This window comes from Heterocephalus glaber, unplaced genomic scaffold (genome assembly GCF_053883595.1).
Source record: "Heterocephalus glaber isolate CG9 unplaced genomic scaffold, H.glaber_assembly_v1.0 deba00000943, whole genome shotgun sequence".
Lineage (NCBI taxonomy): Eukaryota > Metazoa > Chordata > Mammalia > Rodentia > Bathyergidae > Heterocephalus > Heterocephalus glaber.
Genome location: NW_028258175.1, coordinates 5,017,790 through 5,038,394, shown reverse-complemented (window position 1 = coordinate 5,038,394; position 20,605 = coordinate 5,017,790). Strand labels below are relative to the sequence as shown.

Here is a 20,605-nt window from a genome sequence, read left to right as displayed (position 1 = left end):
GGGTCATGAGCATAAAACAGAATTCTCCTTCCCCTCAGTGATGACAGCCGCTTTAAAGTGATGAGGACGTAGTGTTGCTTGATTTATTTTACCGAGTGAACAGAGGACCAATGAATGTTTGATGCGTAGCTATCACGGGGTGGGTTTCTTCCGTGCGTTCTGGAGAAGTAGGCAGGCCCCTCTTGCTCTGTCAGAGTAAAAGCCACTTCCCCTACCTGCTGACCACTGCAGCCCAGACGTACTGTCAGGTGGGTTATCAGATGAAGCTATCCCGTTACCTACTGCATGATTACTTTTGACTGCAAGGCATTTATAATATTCTGTCCATTTGCACTAGAAGAAAGGTGATTGAAATGAATTCTTGACGCATTGAAAAATATTTTGTTTCTTAAAATTTTTCAGCTACCTCTTTACATGGTTTTATAAAGAAAAACCAGCCAGTGTTTTGCATTAAAGATACAATTTGTTGAGACAGAGGTGTTTGCCACATTGCAGTGGTAAGGGAGGTTGTCCTTGTCCTTCTAAAGTCGCTGAATCTCACAGACCACCAGGTAGAAGTAGTTAAAAGCTATGCTTCATTGAAAAAAATGTGGTGCAAAGCCACACAGAAAACCTTACAGGGAAGTATGTCTAGAAAAGCCTAGCAGCTTAGAAAAGCAGGGTTGAAAGTCAGGATGGGAGTTAGATTTGATACCCAAGGAAATGCCCTGCTGACGGTTCTGGGTGACAAATCAGTACTGAAGGATGGGAACTCTGGTGTGGTGAACAGAACGGATTGGCTTGGGAGAGCAGGCAGGGACCGTGGTCAGGTGATGGTCAAGTCTAGAACTGAATTCCAGAAAAGGAATCTTAAAAACAGTAAGAAAGATGAGTGTGGGGCATGTTGGGGAGGCTGGAGGCCTGGCTGTCTGGCAGCGTAGTGACAGAGGGTATTGGTAGCCTGCTGTAGCAGTGAGAAGTCATGGGGTTCAGAGGCAGGGATTCGAGGCAGCCAGAAGCCTTCCTGTTAGAGCCCAGTGCTGCAAGGGACAGCAGGTTAGGCCTTGCTGCTGCCTTCGCAGTTCAGAGTGTGCTCATGGCCATGGGAGACGGGTGGGGCGCCATCCTGACTGAGGCGCAGCCAGCACTGGCCCTGCTCAGTGGGCTCTTGGCTCTGCGGTTCTCCAAGTGCCTTTGCTTCGCATCCCTTGCCCTGGTGGCTGACCAGACTCTCCCTGCAGGGTCATCCTCATCCTTGAACACCACGCTGCCTTCAACTAGTGCCTGGTCATCCATTCGTGCCTCCAACTACAGCGTTCCCCTCAGCAGTACAGCACAAAGCACTTCAGGTAGGCCTCCCGCCATCTCCTCATCTCCAGGGGCGACACACTCAGATCAGTCCGAGGCACTGAGAGTCACTCAGCCACTAAAACACTTCCCTGTCGGAAGCTCGGAAGTTAGGTGGACTGCACCTTGAGCAGTCCTTCAGCTGTCTGCGGAGAAGGAGCTCCTGTTTTGTAGTTCCCAGCCCCTCATAGCTGGACACTTCTGTGAGGTCCAGTAAACGTGAATTCTGGATTGCTGTAGAAGCAACCGGGTCACTTGGGAGTTAGGCAGGGTCACACTGCTGTGGCAGTCACAGCAGTCTTGTCACGTGCAGGAGGGCCGGTGAGGCCCGGCCTGCACCACGGCCTGAGAGCCTCAGCTGCCCTGCCGCGGTCGGTAAAGATGGACGGGCGCTGTGTGAGGGGCAGGGCCGTTTCCTTAGGGTTTGGTTTTTCTTCTTTCACACTTTAATTTGATGTGGGATTTGTTGACTGAGTTTCTTTTGTTTGATATGCTTTCTGTGAGACAGTGGATGATGCTAAGTAACATTTCTCTTACTGTTCCACTCCTTGCACTGTTTTCTCCCTCCTCGGAGCAGCCAGAAATAGTGATTCCAAATTGACGTGGTCTCCTGGTTCAGTTACAAACACCTCTCTGGCTCACGAGCTGTGGAAGGTCCCTCTGCCACCTAAAAACATCACTGCTCCGTCCCGCCCACCTCCGGGACTGACTGGTCAGAAGCCACCTTTGTCTACGTGGGATAATTCTCCCCTTCGTGTAGGTGGAGGATGGGGAAGTTCTGACGCCAGATACACCCCAGGTAGGATGAAATATATAAAATACACGTTTTATTTGCTGAATAGTAGCCAGTACCAATGAACTGCTTCATTAGCCCCTGTAAGGCAGAATGAACACTTAGGGTATGATTCCTAGAGCCCCCTTCTTCAGTAGCTGAAGAGTACATCTTGCTGTGTATGGTAAATAATTCCCTGCTCAAGGCAGGCTCGAAGGAAAGCTGGTGCCACCAGGACAGGGCCATCATTGGTCAGGTGGGGCAGCCAGGCATCTGAGCTGTAAGAGCAGGGCCCGTGCGTGGGAGGGTCAGGAGGTGACTGGTGAGAGGAGCAGAGGGAGCTCTTAAGGGCCAGGCCGGCGGGACAGTCCCTCCCTCACCTAGCACTGGATTTGTGCAGGCCTCGTGGCCCTCCGTGCTGTCCCTCAGCTACATAAACACAGCCACAGATTTAACTCAGAGCGGTCTTTCTAGCAGTTCTGCCTCTAAATATGGCCTTTTTATTCTACCCTGGCCCAAAACACTATTAAACTTTCTCATCTCCATCCTGGAAATGAGTTAATAATTTCTGATCTAATAAAAAATGTTTTGGGCCAGGCATAGTAATACATGCTTGTGATCCCAGCATTTGGGAGGCCGAGGTGGGAGAATTGCTGTGAGTTCAAGGGCAGCCTGAACTACATAGACCCTGTCCCCCAAAAAGAAAATATTTTTTTAAGTATTTATTTAAAAAGCAAACAACAAAAATATACCTTCGGATCTAATTTGTAAGTTTAGATCTTTAGACAAGTGACTAGCTGCAATTAAATTTGCAGCATGGTGAGGTACCAAAGGCTGTTCCGAACTACCAAACGTAGATTAATGTAAAGGTGTCTTGTGAAAAACGTTGGTAAGAGCCCGCCCTCAGGAGGGCTGGGGACAGGAGTGGAATCCGGAAATGTAAGACTGCCCTGGTGACAGAGGGGACAGCCAGTGGCAAGGCTGGGGAGGAGAGCTCGGAGGTTCCCTGTCGGGTCGGAGGGGAAGTGGCGTGGGGCAGTACCGAGGGAACCAGCGCGTGCCGCGGGCGGAGAGTTCCCCAGCTACACTGATGGGTTTGTGGGGCGCCTTTAAGAAGGTGAGGCGAGGGCCGGGCATAGCTCAGCGGCTCTGCCGCCTGCCTCGAAAGCAGAAGGACCGGAATTTGACCCCGGTACCAAAAGACAAAAAGAGGTGTGGAGGGGCCAGGCGTGGAGGCGCAGGCCTGCGATCCCAGCGCTCGCTCGGAAGGCGGAGGCAGGGGGAGCGCTGCGGGTGCGAGGCCAGCTGAGCTACGAAGGCCCTGACGCAGAAAGGAGGTGTGGAGGGGTTCGGCTTGATCGTGCGGCTGCTGTGGGACCCGCCGGGAAGACCTGATGGGGACTCCGGCGGCCACCCAGACGGCAGTAAGGGACGTGTGGGTGCAGGCTGGCTCGTGGATCTCCTCAAGTTCACACCCCAAGGGACATTCAGGCCGTCATCAGAGGGTACCCGGCGACTCCCGGTGGCGCCATCTTGAGAGGGTTCTCGCTGCGGAAAGGAAAAGATGCCGAGGGGCCGTGGTCCTGGGACACCTGCTCGGCCCGGAGCTGGGCGGGGAGCAGCCTGCGCCCATTCCTTGGAGCAGAGTCCCGATGGCAGAGTGTGCCGGCTGGAGCCCAGAGCAAGCTGGCCTGCGGGGCTGGGAGAGAGCGCGCTGTTGAGGGGGTCGGGGCGGCCCGGGCGGAGGGCTGAGGCGCCGTGGGACCTGTGCAGGGTTCCGAGCAGCCGCGGGCCGCAGCCCGGGAACGCTGAGTTGCTCTTTCCTCTGTTCAGGTTCCAGCTGGGGTGAGAGCAGCTCAGGGAGAATAACAAATTGGCTTGTCCTGAAAAACCTTACACCTCAGGTAAGGACGCGGGTGCCTGGGTGTGGACCTGTTTGAAACAGGGCTTCGCAGGGCGGTCAGGGCGGTCAGGGCTGAGCGGAGGCCTGGCGTCTGATGCCTCCGGCCTGTCCCGGGGCTTGTCACTGAGTGCTAGGGGCCAGCCGAAGGTGCGGGTCCCGCCCAACCCCAGAGACCGACCCCCGGGAGCAGGCTGGGCCCCGGGGCCTGCACGAACCGCTGCAGACGGTCCTCGGGCTGAGCCGGAGAAACCCTGGTCTGCCTCTGGCCTCTTAGGTTGAGACAGTTTCGTAACCTCTGGGCCGTCCCGTCCCCCCTCCCCAGGAAGCAGTGGCTCACTGAGGAACTGGGCATCTGGGGAGTGTCCAGGAGCCTAGAGGCCACAGAGGTAGGACTCTGGGACCAGTGGAGGTAGGGAAGGCCCCGGGCCCTGTGAGGAGACCAGGTGCAGCCGGGATGCCTCCCTGCGCCCAGTGACACCACTCGCCCGCGCCCGCTCTGGTTCCCAGATCGATGGCTCCACCCTGCGCACCCTGTGCATGCAGCATGGCCCGCTGATAACATTCCACCTGAACCTCCCGCACGGAAGCGCTCTGGTCCGCTACAGTTCGAAAGAAGAGGTAGTGAAGGCACAAAAGTCTCTGCACATGTGAGTTGGGGGCGGGCTCGGTGGGGGAGGGAGATTGGAGCCGCCCCTCCCCCCTCCCCCCTCCCCCCTCCCTGGGATTGCCCACCCCCAGGCAGGGCGGGCCTCCTGCAGGAGCCGGCTGCCGCTCACGCCCTGTGCCTCTCCTAGGTGTGTACTGGGGAACACTACTATCCTTGCTGAGTTTGCCAGTGAAGAGGAGATCAGTCGTTTCTTTGCACAGGGTCAGTCCCTGACCCCTTCTCCTGGCTGGCAGTCTCTCGGGTCCAGCCAGAGCCGGCTGGGCTCCCTCGACTGTTCCCACGCGTTCTCCAGCCGGACCGATCTCAACCACTGGAATGGTGCTGGGCTGTCGGGAACCAACTGTGGAGACCTTCACGGCACCTCCCTCTGGGGGACCCCGCACTATTCCACAAGCCTGTGGGGTCCCCCAAGCAGCAGTGACCCCCGGGGAATTAGCAGCCCCTCCCCCATTAATGCTTTTCTTTCTGTTGACCACCTGGGTGGGGGGGGGGAGTCCATGTGACGCCGGAGGTGTAGCCTCCACCTGCGACCTCAAGACGCGAAGGAAAGGAGCACTAAGCTGGGCTCGCCGCCTGCAGCCAGGGCCACCTGTGGGAACAGCTCTTCTCTGCACATTCTCCACTTTGTTTTCCCCGAAACATATCAGTTTGAATACTTGAATCATGCAGGCCAATATTATAATGTGAACGGTATCTATTTACACTCCCAAGTGGCGCCATACATGCTAACCGGATAGAGTGAGCTCACTTGTGCATACTCATCATGTTTCGCCTTTGGATTCATTCATTCTTTTTTTCTCTCCCCACCCCCTCTTTTGCAAAACCATTTCTTGGGCTGATAATGTATGAGCTTTTACCTTTGCACTGAATGATGTTCTCCGTCTAATCGGCAGTATGGGGGGCAGCTGTTCCAGTGTAAATGTTTACTCAAGGATGTTCTAAAAGGTGTGCGCTCTACTATGCCTTGATGTTGCCTACCTTTATCGTGATATCGCGGAGTTTAAAAGATCAAGCGATGATACTGACTTAGGATTATTAATGAAAGTATTGCACCAGTTTTTTCATGTTGTAAAACTAAAGAATCTCGCTCTGCAGTTTGAAAAACTGTGGCCACAGCTGTGACTTGCAGCCCACCTGCCACCCAGGACGGGCCCTGCACTTTGAATAGGCTTTTCCATTTTGTTTTGAAGGTTCCCATGTTGAGCCTTCTTGTTTACAGATTTTTTGTTTGTTTTTTGAGAAAAAATGTTTACTCTTCCATCATTTAAAAAAAATTTAAAAGACAAAAAAAAATGGAGGATGATTTAAAAGATGCTTTCTATCTCTGGGAAAAAGGAGCAGCATTTGGCCATGTTCTTTTGTTTTTCTATTCCTGTCCTAAATCAAAGAGCATGGTTCTCAGGAAAACCAGTTGCCCAGTTTAAAAAAAAAAAAAATCTCCTTGTAGTTTCTTATAGGAAAAGAAGAAAACCCCCAACTTTTAGCACTGATACTACATATTGCTCTGTTAAAAGAATTTTTCTCTGCCACAAAAAAAGAAAAAACAAAAAAAAATGCTTAAAGCTGGAGTTTGATGTTCTGCTTTCAGATGCTGTCTCTTTATTAGTGAGTGATGATGGTTTGCTAATAATCAGTAGGGAATAGTTTTTTTGTAACCCATCAAGTGGCTCTCTATGTTCCTGCTCTCGTGACTGTGTCAATGTCTAACTGTTGTACCTTAAAGCCGAAATCAGTAACTATGCATACTGTAACCAAGGTATTGGGCTTACAGAGTTGTTTGTTGTATAAAGAAAATTTTAAATGTTGTTGCAAACTAACGAGTTACACCATTTTTAAATTTCTTTCCTCCCCCTTTCGTTGCCCACAAATGGTATTATAATGCTTGCTTAGTCAAAGAGACTAAACAAGGGTAAAAATTTTAACAGTACAGAACTTGCCATCATTTCATTGCCTTGATTCTAACTGTCTGTGTCCTAAGATGCAAAAGAAGTCAGTGGCTTTAACTGTTTACAAATAGAATGTGATTGTAAAATGTACAGTTTGGTTGTGTTTGAATTATGAAATTTTCTTCAGATATAATAAACCATGACTTTTTGGCTGCTCAACATTAATTGTCTCTTTTTTGTGAGTTTATTTGTAGGCTCTTTTTTATAGTGAAAGTTTCTAAGTTGCTATGTATGAGGTTCTCATAGAACAACCAGTTAAAAATCTAAGCAAATATTTGAACATTTTATCTGAACTCATCCGCAATTTCACCCTGAGATAATGTGAGAACAATGGGAAACTGTAGCTTGCTCCTTCCTGCCCTCTGAGCATCTTTGGGCCCCTGCTGCCCACAGACTCTGTGACTTCATCTTCCCCACCATTTGTGCCCATCTCAAGCCTCAGCCAGACCGCCCGGACCTGGAGCTTACGACCCGACGGTGTGCTCGTGCTAGCTCAGACCTCTGTCACGCAGTGGGGACACGCGCCCGGCCTGCCTGCTCAGCTCTGCTCTGCCCTGCTCCGCTGTTCTCCCCTCGCCCCGGCCCGCGCGGGGTCGGTCGGGCAGCGCCTGCGTTGCGCTTCGGAGTGTGACTCCAGACCGCGCTCCGGCTTGCAGGGTGTGAGCTAATGTTGTCGGACACCTTCCTAGAAACAAATGTTCAGTGCATTCGGTGTATATTGACTTCCATACTGGTTTTTCCAAAAACCAAAGGTAGCTTTGAAAAACCATGTCTGGAGATGTTTGGATCTAACGGTAAGCTGATGGCCTTTGGGGCTTTGAGTAGTATACAGTGACTTCAGAACTGCGTTACTTGTATTGTTAAAGTGTTTGAGAGGTTTTTGCGCTTGTTATGTGGAAATAAAGTGTTTGATTTTGAAAAAAAAAGTTTGAAGTGGGTTTGGTTTTGGCCTGGTCCTTACGTAACACGGCTCTGCCTTCCTTCCGGGGTCTCTGAATCCGAGCCGCCTCCCAGCGCCTTAGTCCAGTCTGCGCCCTCCCCGCAGGCGTCCGTCTACACCCAGCGCACGCCTTGCTGCTCCGCCAGCTCCGCCTGTGCGCCTGGGCCGCCCACCTTGGGGATCCACCTGGGCCTCCTGCTTCCCTGGCTCCCAGCTCTGGCGGTGAGTGAGCTGTCCTTCGTCCTCAGGCACGGAGTTGCTGAGTGCATTCCAGGAGTATTGGCCGTTACCCGGGACCCCCGAGGAGCACAGACAGGCGGCGCCAGCCTGCAGGGAACGAGGCCGGGGTGAAGTCCTTGGCAAAATGGGTGAACGGGTCGGGGTGTGCCGAGGGTGGGCGTGCTGGGAGCTTGTGCTGGGAGCGGGCGCGGCCCTTGAGGCGTTTCCGGACACGGACTTGGCTGGCTTTCCCTCCTCTCCGAGTCCAGACCTTCCCTGCCGAGCCTTCAGCTTTGCACCTGAGAGGCGGGGTCCAGCTCCGACAGGAGCGGAACTGGAGCTTCAGTGCGCCTTGAGGGCCCCTGGCGCATGCCGGCTGCAGAGGACGCCCGCCCGGCGCCCCGTCTCCCATCGCCCCCCAGCTTCCCCAAAGCTTTAGCAGAGGGGAGGACCCGGAGCACCTCGGGACCTACAGGCAGGGTTCCGAGCTTGAGTTTTAGGTCCTGCCCCTCATAACTCCTCACCTGAAAAAACTGTTCTAGGAGGTTAGCCACTTTGCAGAGTGCCTGCAGCGTGAGAAAGCCGAGCGCCCCCAGCAGGAGCGGGCCGAGAAGGGAGCAGAGAGCCGAGGGTCTGGTCGGAGAGCGACCGCCCGGCCCCGCCTCCGAGCCGGCGCCCGACACTGCTGTCCAACCTAGGGTGCCGACCCGTTAGGGAGGCAGCATCCAGCCCGTTCAGGGGCCTCCTGAAAACACTGTCTGCCTCTCAGTCGCCTGGGGGTTGGGGTTTGGGTTTCGTGCTTCTGTTTAGGGTGCAGGGAATTGAACCCAGGACCTTCTCACTGAGCTACAGCCTCACCCCCCCCAACCCCTTTAAAACAGTTTCACTAAGCTGCCCAGGCTGGCCTCAAACTTTTGACCCTCCTGCCTCAGCCTCCCCAGTAGCTGGGATTATAGCCGTGTGTCACCACCTGGTTTTAACTGGTGTTACCGTTTCTTAAAATCAAGTTCTCAAATCGACTTCCTGGGCCGGCGATTTAGCTCAGTGGTTCTGGCGCCTGCCTCGCAAGGCGCAAGGTCCCGAGTTCGATCCCCGGTACCAAAAAAAAAAAAAAAAAAAAATTGAAATTAAATCTACTTCCTTACAAAGGAAACTTGGTATTATTACCTTCTGCAGACGATCAACATCCCTTCCGCAAGAGCTCTGTAAGAGACGCTCTCAGAGAAAGGAGATGAGACCAGGTATCACCCGCGGACTTCCGCCTGCGCGTGGGAGGCTGAACCCCAGGAGCCCGGAGGCTGCGCCCCTCAGGCCGGCCACGATGGGAACAGCGGGGGGCAGGGCTGAGGCCTATGGAGCCTCTGACAGAGTCCTTGCTCCGCCCCCAGCCCGCGCACCAGAGTCCCACTGAGCAACACCACGTTTTACGCCTTCATTTAAAAAATCTATTTGACTTCACTTTTGCACTCCTGGGGGTCGAGTGGAAGACCTTCCCACTGAGCTACGTCCCTAAGCCTTTTTTAAGATGGGTCTCACTAAATTTCTCAGGTTCTGCTCAAACTTGCCATCCTCCTGTCTCAGCCTCCCCAGGAGCTGGGACGATAGTCACGTACTGCTGTGCCAGCTCTCTGACTTCTTATAAGCCACGAGGATCCCCGTGAACGTTTGAACTAAAAGTGTACGGCCAGGTGTGGAGGTGCACACTTGCAAATCCCGGCACTCATGAGGCAGAAACAGGAGCATCACCTGGGAATTCCAGGCCAGCCTAGGTGGGCCACCTGGTGAGTTCCAGGCCGACCTGGACGACTTAAAAAGACACAATCCAAGCCAAGCTATCACTAAGTGATAATCAACAGAGTACTGGGGATTTAATTTTCTATTTGGGGGGCGTTGTTTATCTTTTACTTTGATTCAATTACACTGTCTAGTTTCATCGGGTTTTTATTTTCATTTTTATCATCCCTTGCTAGACAGGGCAGATAACACTGGCTCGTTAAGGTTTCCCTTTCACAATGTTCACACCAAGCGCCCGCCCCGTCCCTGTGCAGCTCCTTTGCATACTGACTATCCCGAGCATTCTTGGGCAGCTGTCATTTCAACTAGCTGGTTCTTGTTTGCACAAGATACACTGGTACATCTGCTTGTTTTGTTTTGTTTTTTCTTTCCAGTAATGGGAATCGAACTCAGGACCTTGCACTTGCCAGGCAGGTTCGCGTCACTGAGCTACATCCCCGGCCCTCATCTGTTTGATTTATATCAACTATCTTTTGCGTATTTCTTTATTTAGAAGATTGTATTTGCCTTTGATGTTTCTTTCTAGTGAAATCTAACCATAAGTTCTGGGGTTTTTTCTTTTACTAATTCATGTTTATTTTATTTGTGATAAATAAACTATAATTTTGGGCTACAATCTATAAAAACTCTTATCGTAAGTACATTAGATATAATTTTTATACTTCTCCAGAACTCAGAGAAATTCTTTTAAAATACAGAACAGACACGTTTTGGGGGGAGAAATGTTAGATATCAGAGAGCGAAAGTCTGTGTTAGGAAATGGAGAGACAAAAAGACATCTCCTAATTGTCAACTAGTCATAATACAGAAATGATCGAACTGGAATGAAGAAACAAAACTAAAAAAATTCACTAGTGGTCAGTGATTATAATGATTCTATGGGTGGTGTTGACAGAGTTGACCAACACCTAACAAGCTATCCTGTAATCAAAAAGTGAGGAAAAAATATTATAAAATATTTGTGCCCCTTCTGGACTAAGCAATATAGAACTCATTTGTTATTTAAAATAAGAGGGTTCAAATAATCATTCACAATTTAGATTAGGTCTAATAGACCAAATAACTGAAAAATATGGGGCAGCGAAATGCCTACCAGGACGGCATCATCGACGTCTTCACTATTACGTTTAGGGGGCAGACATTTTATTGAAATTATACCACCCATAGGAAAAAAGGAAAGACTAACACGACAGTGTAAAGTGTGTTGTTCGAAGAAAGACAGCGCACGAAGAGTTCGGAAAGAGACTAGACACTACTGTCCAAATGGTAACACTGCGTCGTGTATTGAATGTTTTAAGACACACAGAAAAATCATTGCGTAAATCTGATAAAATTGTCATTTTTATATTTCCTGTTATAAAAATGATTAAAAGAATGCACTTCTTGGTCGTCCTGCATGTAAACAGTGGGACTGGAGAGTGCAAGAGATCGTACAGTTGAGTTGTACTTTCCCCCAAGCCAAACGAGCTCCCGCTAAGTGCGGTGGGCCTGGAGTGGGCCGTGCGGAGCCTGGAGCGGTGGGGCAAAGCGGGGCTCCTCCTGCCTGCGGCTCCCGGCTGCCGCAGGCCCTGGGCTGTGGCCTTGGGGTGAGACCATTGGGCCACACGGCCCAGGTGCGCGGGGCTGGGCAGGGCTGGACTGGGCTGTCGGCCGCACCTCGGCCTCCACCTGGCGCCACCTGCGGAAAGGTCCTGGGACTACGGAGATTCTTAGCCGGGGACTGAAGGAGCAGGCCCAAGGCATGCCCTGCCCGCCCGTCCAGCGGGAGTCGGAGTTTTGACCAAACATGGGTTTTAGAGGAAGTGTCACGTGTCACGGCACCCACGGGGAAGGGGTCAAAGCTGCCGGGCGGATGGCGTCCCCGCAAGCCTGGGTCCTGTACTTTTGGTCCTGCGCCTGCCTGGGGAGGGGGGCGGAGTTTCCTGGTATTTGATGCAGGACTTGCTTGCCTGCCTTCTTGACTCCTGCCCTGCGGCTGTTGTCTAGCATCCCTGCTGTACCTTCTGCCTCAGGACATTTGCTCTGCTCTTCCTGAATCACCCTTGAGGGACAGCCGGCCACAGCAGGTCCCTCCTCCCTCCGCCCTGCTGCTCCTGCCCGGGCGCTGGCAGCCTCCCTCGGGAGGGGAGCCCTCACCCTCCATCCCACGGGGACCCTCGTCCAAATTCAGGGCCGGAGCCCAGGGGTGCAGCGTCTCCGGGGTGGGCGCCCCGGCCCGCCTCCCTGTGCGAGATTTGGGAGGCGTCACTCAGGGTCACCCTGCCTCCGTGAGGAACCCTGCTGGTGAGCGGGGACAGGATGCCTCAGGCTGAAGGCTTCCGGGGAATCTTTTTCTTCCAGTAGTGGGGAATTGAACCCGGGGCCTTTGCGCAGGGCAGAGTCCCCGGCCCTTTTTATTTCTTTGTCTTGAGACAGGGTCTTGCCAAATTGCCCAGGCTAGGCTGGAACTTTCTATCCTCCTGCCTCAGCCTCCCGGAGTGCCGGGGCACAGCCCTGCACCGCCAAGCCCAGTTTCCAGCTGGTGGGTGCAGGCGAGGGGAGGAGCAGGTGGCCCACAGGCGTGGACCGCACGCAGAAGGGCTCCGGGGCGCAAGGTCGGCCCTCACTGCCTGCGTGACAGTGGGCTGTCGGGGAGCGCCATGCCCCGCGGGGGCGCCAGCACCGCGTTCCCGGAGCCCTCAGCCTCAAGCCAGGGCTGCACGAACCAGTTTTTCCTAAGTCTCCAGATTCAAGTATTTTGTTCTAGTAACAGCAAACGGATCAAAACGCTGGGCGAGCAGGGTGAGGGAGTCGGCGGAGAGGGTGTGGGCTGCTGGCAGGGGAAGGGGCGACCCGCCTGGCCGCCTGGGCTGGAGGAGCAGCCGGGGTGCAGCCACTGGGGGGCGCTGCGCTGCGCGAAGGCCCGAGCCCAGCAGCCCCCGTGGGCCCCAGAGAACCCCAGGCCAGCCAGCACCCACCACCAGGGGGCGCTCGAGCTCGCAGGAAGAGCTGGAATGGGCCCTAGAAGCCAGCAGCCAGGGTACAGGGGAGGAGGCAGGAGGCTTCCCAGCCGGATTGAGGGTGGCGTTCAAAATCAGCAAGCTGGAGGCAGTTTGTCATAGCTAAGTCTTCGAAACAGCCCAAGTGCCCATCAACTGACGAATGGATAAAGATGTGGGTTTTTTACACAATGGAGTACTACTCTGCCATGAAGAAGGATAAGCTTCAGACTTTTCTAGCTAAATGGATGGACCTTGAGGCCATACTCTTAAGTGGGATAAATAAGACACACTTGTAAATACCACATTGTTTCTCTGGTGTGAGAAACTGAAGTGGAAATATGTATAATAAATATTGGGAAATGGGAAGAAAATGTTTGGATGAGAAGGGGAACAAGGGGGGGGGAGGAAAGATGGGTCAAGGGAAATGGAAACAAAACTTGTATAAATAAGGAAGGGCCATGGGGAGAAAAGAATCGAGATATACCATGATGTATGGGTGCAAATTCCCGTTGATGAATGTTATCATTATGTATGTCTGAAATGTACCAATAAATGCTTTGCTTCAAAAAAAAAATCCCCAAGCTGGAAACTGTGGGGACTGACTTTATGTGTGCCCTTGGCTGAGCCACGGTGCTCAGCTGTGTGACTGAAGGGCATTCTGGCTGCTTCCATAAGGGACTTTTGGATGAGATTAACGTTTAAATAATTGGGTTTAGAATAAAGCATACTGCCCTCCAGGATGTGGGTGGCCTCATCCAGTCAGTTGAAGGCATGACTAGAACAAAATAGCACCCTTGAGCAACAGAGAATTCAGACCAGGCCTGACCGTGCACACCTGTGATCTCAGCATGCTGGGAGGCCGAGGGAGGAGGGTCACAAGATGAGCCCAGCCTGGGCAACTTAGCAAGAACCTGTCTCAGTAAAACAATAGAATAGAAAAAGCAGGTGATGTAGCTCAGCCCAAAGGCCCTGGGTTCAATTCCCCAGTACCACAGAGAGGGAAAAAAATGAAGGAATTCAGCAGCAGGTGACTTTTGGGTTGAAGTGCAGTGTGACTCTTGCTGGGTCGTGGCTCCTCCCTGCCAGCCGCCGTCAGCATGTGAGCAGGGCCTCAGGACCAGTTTCTACACACACACACACACACACACACACACACACACACACGCTACTGGTGAAACCTGGAGAAACCTGACAGAGACTTCTCCGATAGAAAGCGCGGAGTGGAGGGTGCAGGAGCCCTTCGGGGCTGTTGGACACAGGAGAGGATGTGGGCGGCAGCAGGTACAAAAACTAAACTCTTGCAAGCTTCTGCTTCTGCGGCATTGACACTTTAGAAACAGGCCCCATTTTTGTCTGCTTTTCAATGGGGGCCTGTAATCGCAGCACCCTGTGAGGCTGAGGCAGGAGGAGCAGAGGTTAGAGCCTAGCCAGGGCAATTGAGAGACTTAAGGAGACTCCTCTGTCTCAGAATAAAAAAGTTCAAAAAGGGCCGAGGATAAAACTCAGTGTGAAGGCCCTGAGTTCAATCCCCAGTACTGGAAATTCTTTCCTCCCCACTCCAGTCCTAGGCCACCACTAAACCACTGCCTGTCTGCATAGACTGGCCTGGCCTGGGCTTCGCAGATAAGTCACACATGACGCGGCCGCGGGTCAGCTTCTTGCATGTCTTTTAGCTCCACCCATGGCGCGGTATTCATGGCATAAAGAAGGATGAGCTTCAAATATTTATTTGGATGGACCTTGAGGCCATTCTCCTAAGTGAGATGAATTGGACGCACGTGTAAATACCGCATTGTTCCTCTGGTGTGAGAAACTAAAAGTGGAAATGACTGAGATGTATAATGGATGCTGGGAAATGGGAAGAAAGTGTTCAAATGGGAAGGGAAACAGGGAGGAGGGAGGGAGAGAGGAAGGAAGGGACAAGAAAAAAACCTGGAAATAGAAGGGAAAATGGAAACAGCTTTTGTACAGAGGGAGGGAGGGGGCTTGGGGGAAGGATAAAGTAAAATAAAATTTAGTTTTAAAAAACAGATTCTTTTTTTTAATTAAAAAAAAAGAGCAAGTGAAGCTAGAGGGTTTGTTCAGGCTTTCCTTCCATTCCAATAAGAGGCATTATCCATACCACACTGAGGAGAAAACCAGAGTTTTTCATATCTGTTCCCAAGAATTGGGGGTAAAGACGAAGTCCACCCCCAGGACGGCCAGGCGGAAGGTGGCAGAGGTGGCGTCACAGAGGCCGACAGGGGCTGAAGACCGGAGAGCCCAGAGTGCAGAGCCACAGTGAGCCGCTCAGCCCCAACTGGAAACAACTCGAGTACCTGTGAGCAGGTGAGCGGGTGTGCAAACGCGTGTTTGCACAGGCAACAGGCGTGACCTGCACAACAGCTATGCTGAGTGAGAAAAGCCAGACCCCAAGCAGGGCCTGCTATGTATTGGCTGCCCCGAGAGAAAACCCTGGAATGGCTGGGTGTGGTGGCACATGCCTGTCATCCCGGCGCTCTGGGAGACAGAGCCAGGAGGGCTGCCAGTTCAACTCCTGCCTGGGCAACTTAGGGAGACCTTGTCTCAAAATAAAACATAAAGAGGTGCTGGGGATGCAGCTCAGTGGGTTCTGGCCCCAGTACCACAAAAGCCCCAGCCGGGGATTTAGCTCAGTGGTTCTGCCGCCTGGCCCCGCAAGCTCAAGGACCCGAGTTCGATCCCTGCTACCAAAAAAAAAAAAAAAAAAAAAAGCCCCAACAGCCCCCAGAACGTGCAAACGAATGTCTAGTAATAGAAAGCAAGGAAACGCTTGTGTGGGGTGGGGCTGGGCAGATAGCAGAGGCCGCTAGGAACCTCGGGGCAGCGGACGTTTTCATTACGTGCCTGCGTATGTCACCACGCTCTCGGTACTAGGGACTGAGCTCCCTCCCTGAGCTACATCCCTAACCTTTCTTTTTCTTTTTCGAGATATGGTATCTCCCAGTTGCTAAGTCGCCCAGGTTGAGCTCAAACTTGCCGTTTTCCTGCCTCGCCCTCCCGGTCTGCTGTGATTAGGAGCCGGACCACCACCCCAGGCTCTGCGGGACTTTTTAAACATGTGTGCATTGTCGCCTACCAGCTATGCCTCCATACAACCAGTTTTGGAAATGATAAAATGGCCCGTGGTCGCCCTTGCATTACAGAGTTTAAAAGACGCTTGCAAACAGCCCTTTGCTCAGGTGACCGTCGCAGCGTTGGAGCGGCCTCGACGCTAGCCCGGCTGACTGCAGCCCTCTGCCGCGCGCCTCCGACCGGCTGGCCTGTAAGTGGAGGCAGCAGCCACTGGGAGGCGCACTGAGCTGCCCTTTTCTGGAAAAGGCTCTGAGGAGCGAGGCCTGCAGAGGGATGGATGAGCAGGCTTTCTCACAAGATCCTACTTATACCTTAAAAAAAAAATAAAAAATCTACACCAGCCAAACAAAACACTGGCAAACACTTTTGTAAATCTCGGTCTTGTACAGTGCCTAACCCCACGTCTCTACTTGAGCTCGAGAGATTCGCGGGCCCAGGAAAGAATACTGCCCACGACAGGCACTGTGACCTTGCTCGTGGAAACACACTTCGAGACCCTAGGACAGCTGCTCTCGAGCTGTCACGCGCGTGGACTCACCTGGCAACTTTGCAAAGCCGCAGTCAGGTGGGTAAACCCTGGGTGTAGCCCGGTAGGCCGGGTGTGGCTGGCTGAGGACCACATAGAAACAGAGAGGCCTCACCAGCCAGAGACCCGGAGGAGAAGCTTCAGCCCGCTGCAGCAATCGCTGCCCTGCGCCTCCCAGCCGGGCAGCAGGGCTGTGTCCCATCTCCCCTTCCATCCCTGCTGTGCCTGGGCCAAGAGTCTCAGCCGCACCTCAGCCAGGGCCGAGCGGCCCAGGCGTGGCGTGCCTCGGGAGCTCGATTCCCCTGTGCTTGTGCAGAGTAGGCCCAGGTCCCATGGGGCACAGTCCCCTGCCCAGCTGCTACTTAGCGTCTTTACCGAGACTCCGCGTCTCCTGCCGTTTGAGGGGGCTGCTACCAGAAAACTGGCCCGTCCGCTTTTCATTGCTGTGACCAAATAACTGAGAAAACACTTTTTTTTTTTTTTGGTACCAGGGATCGAACTTGGGTCCTTGAGCTTGCGGAGCAGGCAGCGAAACCACTGAGCTAAATCCCTGGCCCGAGAAAACACTTTAAAGGAGGGAAGGTGCCTTTTTAGTTCACAGCTTCCAAGGTTTCAGCCCCTGATGAGCTGGTTCCAAGAGAGGCACATCAAGGCCCAAGGCCTGGCAGAGGAAGGCGGCTCCGCTCCGGGCAGCTGGGGAGCAGAGGGGAGGGGAAAGAGCAGGGGCGTCCCTCCTTCCTGCGGGGTTGCTGACCCGGGCTCCCGGCTTGTTTGGGGTATCTCCACACCGAGGCATGGCTCCCGCTCGGGTTGCTGTCCCACAGGCCAGCAGTCTCTGAGATGTCCTCAGACACACTCGGAGTGTGCGTGATCACTTCCCAGGCCTCTCCCAGGGCAGTCAAGTTGACAGCCAAGTTTATCCATCGCAGGAAGAAGAGGAGACCGGACACTGAGGGATGGCTCACTCCAGGAAGGGACCTGTTAAATAACCATAGTTTATCCAGGATCTTCAGCCCCAACCTTTAGACTGGTGTGGGAAGGTCTCCCTGACACCACCAGGTGAGAGAAGAGACAGCAGGGGCCTTTCTGGGTGCCACCTTGCTGCCCCGTGGAGAGATGGAACCCAAAGCCACGAGTGCAGGCGCCGAGCCTCAGCAGGAGCCCGGGGGATCCCAGCCAGGGCGCGGGTTCTCGGGGAGGCTGCACAACAGGGCAGGGGTTCTGGTGAGGTCAGCTGCCTCTGTTCCCCAACACAGGCGGTAGATGTCTTGGTTCTGTGTGTCTAGCATCCCTCAGTCACCTCCTAGAAGCTCCAACTTGATTTTCTTTGGGGAACACCCGGAGGATGCAGGACCCAAAACATCCCCTCCTTCGGCTGAGGTGATTGGTGTGGCCATGAGCATGTGACCCGGGCGGGGACCAATAGGAGCCATGCCGAGGATGGCATGAGCCGCTGTCAAATCGAGGAATCTGTGTCCTATGGGACTTGAACCTGAGTGACAGTTAGCTTGGGGCTTTTCAGAACCTGATGAAGAAAAGGCGTGAGAGAAAAGGCAGAACAAGAAGCCACAGCCAAGAACCCCCGTCCCAGGGCCACTGTCTGAGGAGCTGGATCACGCCACATCTGAAGCCCTGGCTCTCCAGGTGCGTGAGCCACTCTTCCGCTTAAACTGATTTCGGTTGGGTTTCTATAGCTTGCATCCGAAGGACTGTCGCCTAATAGATATACTTGGCTGATAATAACACAGTTAGCTAAAGGACAAGATCAATTCTGAGCCTGTCTTTGAAAGAGCAAACAGCTAGACCCAGGGGCCCTTTATCTGCCTTCTCTACTTTAGTGCAGCTCCCTGTGGACTCTGGCTATATGGGGACAAAGAGGGACCAGGAATTGGAAACCAGACTTTGCTTTTCTATGAGGACTGAGATTGAACCCACGCCCTTCACACTGAGCTACATTCCTGGCCTATTTGATTTCATTTCGAGACAGGGCCTTGCCAAGTTGCCCAGGCTGGCCTTGAACTTGTGACCCTTCTGCCTCAGCCTCCCGGATTACACTCATGCACCACCACGCCTGGCTGAAACCAGACATTCTTAATTGTCCAGTGATCTTCTAGCTGGGAAAAATACGTGCAAGAGGTGGCAAACGGACCAAGATTAATTAAAAACTTTAAAGACCTCCACAGGTGGACATTGCTGAGACAGTGCCTGCTAGGGATATTGACAGTGGTAGTCAGAGTGGCAGCGTGCAGTGGTCCCCGCGTGCAGAGCAGGGCTGTGTCTGAAGCCTCCCACGACCTGCGAGAGACACCTTCACCCCTCCACACAGAGATGAAGCTGTCACACACCCGCCAGTCTGGGTGAGGTACGGCCCCAGCATCTGCCACACCGAAAATCCTTGGAAATCTAGCACATCTCTCCCAGGCTGAGCCTGGAGTCGCCCTGTCCTTCCAGGGAGACGGCAGCATCCCCACTACAGAGCCACCCGGCTTGGCTTCGGGGCAGGGTCCACGCTGCAATGACAAGGGCCTAAGGGATGAGGCGGGAGACAGGAAGTCGCTCGCTGTGTCACTTTCCAGTCCTCAGGGGGCTGGTGTCAGCGTCTCTGTGGCCTTCCCTGTGCGGCCTCCAAAACCATCGGGGTCCCCATCGGGGGTCCTCATCCCGTCCAGCAGGAACGGGGATGGACAGGGTGAGGCCCAGCAGCCACCTCTTAAGCAGGAGAGGCAGAAGCCCACAGGTCACCACCCTCCTGGGAGCTGATGGTGGAAGTGGCCTTGCGCCAGCCTGGAAGAGAGGGAGCACTGCCTACCAGTGCCACCTCAGGAGGGCCTTTCCATGTCCTCCATGGCCCTGGTCGTGTGACAAATGGAGGCCAAAGCACAGAGAGGTGGAAAAACCACCACCCCGAACACCGGAGCAGGTCTCAGGAACCCACACGTGGGCTGGAGCGCTCCCCTCACCGCAGGGCAGCGACCGTCATCATCAGGAAAACTGTCCTGGAGCCTAGACTCGCGCTGTGGGCGTTTTGGTCAACCGGTGCCTTTGTTTTCTGAGGCTGTAACTGAGTACCACAAACTGGGTGATTTCTAATGCACAAAGGTTTACTGTGCACACGGGGCTGAAGGCTAGGAGGCCCACGGGCATGGGCTGCATCCTTGGGAGGCTTCCTGCCGTGGGGGGCACCTCTCTGCAGAGTACCGGGAGCCCAGGGCCCCTCGCAGTGACGGTGGACACACGAGGTCACTGAGTGGCCACTAGTTCCTTGCCCTGGTTCCAGCATCTCTGCAAGGCGCAGCGCTGAGGCAGGGAGGAAGTGACCTGGACTCGGAGTCTGAGCTCTGTCATTCACGCGTCCACACACACCTCGAAGTCCCTCCCGACAGGACCGCCTGGGACCGTGTACAGTCAGTGAGCGATACGCACTGACTCTGCCTCAGTTTCCCTCTGCACCAGCACACCTAGTTGGCTTTCTGGTAATAGCTCTGGTTTCTAGAGCACTGCAGCAAAAAAATAAACCCTGCTGCCAAGAAGAGGGGCTGGGGGCAGGGGAGAGAAGCCGCAGCCAGACTGGCTTTTCGGGCCGACTTGGCCTGCAGAGAGTGCGCTAACCCTGAAGCCGCCGTGTGCTGGGACTATGAGGGAATTGCTCCTCAGAGGTCCTGTCTCCAAGGCACCAACTATGGCTCCAGGGATTAAGTTTCCAACGTCTCAGTTCTGGGGGCCGAATGTTGACACCTCAGCCGCGGAGACTGCCTTTCTCAGGATCCCCTCCGCGTGTCTGAGGCCACACTCCAAGCTTCAGCCACGGGTGACCCGCTGTTAACGTGCTTACTGATTAATTTAAAGAGTTTCTGTTGACTAATTAACCATCCACTACTAACTCAGCTACACCACTAAGCAGCCAGGTTTATCAAGGTATGAACTCTTGTTTCTCAGGCTGGGAGTTAAAGGGCCTTGCACTGTGCCACATTCCACCCCTTTTTCATTTTTAAAAATTTGAAACAGGGTCTCACTAAGTCACTAAATCACCCGGGCTGGGTTTCACTTTATAATCCTCCTGCCTCAGCCCCCCAGAGTGCCGGGATTAGAGGCATGTGCCATGGTGCCCGGCTACAGATGCTTTCTTTCTTTTTTTTTTTTTTTGGTACCGGGGATTGAACTTGGGCCCTTGCGCTTGTGCAGCAGGCGACAAAACCACTGAGCTAAATCCCCGGCCCTACAGATGCTTTCTTATGCAACTCTGTGGCCAGAGTGGGCTTTCCGGGCAGGGTGGCGTTTCACTTTGAACACAAGAGTCCTTCAGATGCTCAGTCTTATACCTGTTTGCCCCCAGGGGCCCCTAACCCTGACAGACCCAGAAAGCTTTCGTCAGGGGCAGCACATCTATAGACATTTACCATATTAGAGACTTAAATCAAGAAACCATTTACGTTTATTA

At 53.4% G+C, this 20,605-nt stretch overlaps 1 protein-coding gene across 23 annotated transcripts in view; it reads left to right on the top strand.

Annotated features, from left to right (window-relative positions):
• Tnrc6a (trinucleotide repeat containing adaptor 6A) overlaps window positions 1-6,779 on the top strand; it is a 183,684-nt gene extending 176,905 nt beyond the window's left edge. For 22 of the 23 annotated variants that reach the window (XM_087209096.1, XM_087209094.1, XM_021237332.2 and 19 more), the window contains 5 exons: window positions 1,221-1,328; window positions 1,904-2,125; window positions 3,932-4,002; window positions 4,509-4,648; window positions 4,796-6,779. In XM_087209096.1, coding sequence (XP_087065222.1) covers window positions 1,221-1,328; window positions 1,904-2,125; window positions 3,932-4,002; window positions 4,509-4,648; window positions 4,796-5,171 — 917 coding nt within the window. In that variant the 3' untranslated portion in view covers window positions 5,172-6,779. Of the gene's footprint in view, window positions 1-1,220; window positions 1,329-1,903; window positions 2,126-3,931; window positions 4,003-4,323; window positions 4,388-4,508; window positions 4,655-4,795 lie in introns of those variants that run through there. The other variant, XM_087209097.1, reaches the window with a different exon arrangement.
• Window positions 6,780-20,605: the final 13,826 nt, after the last annotated feature.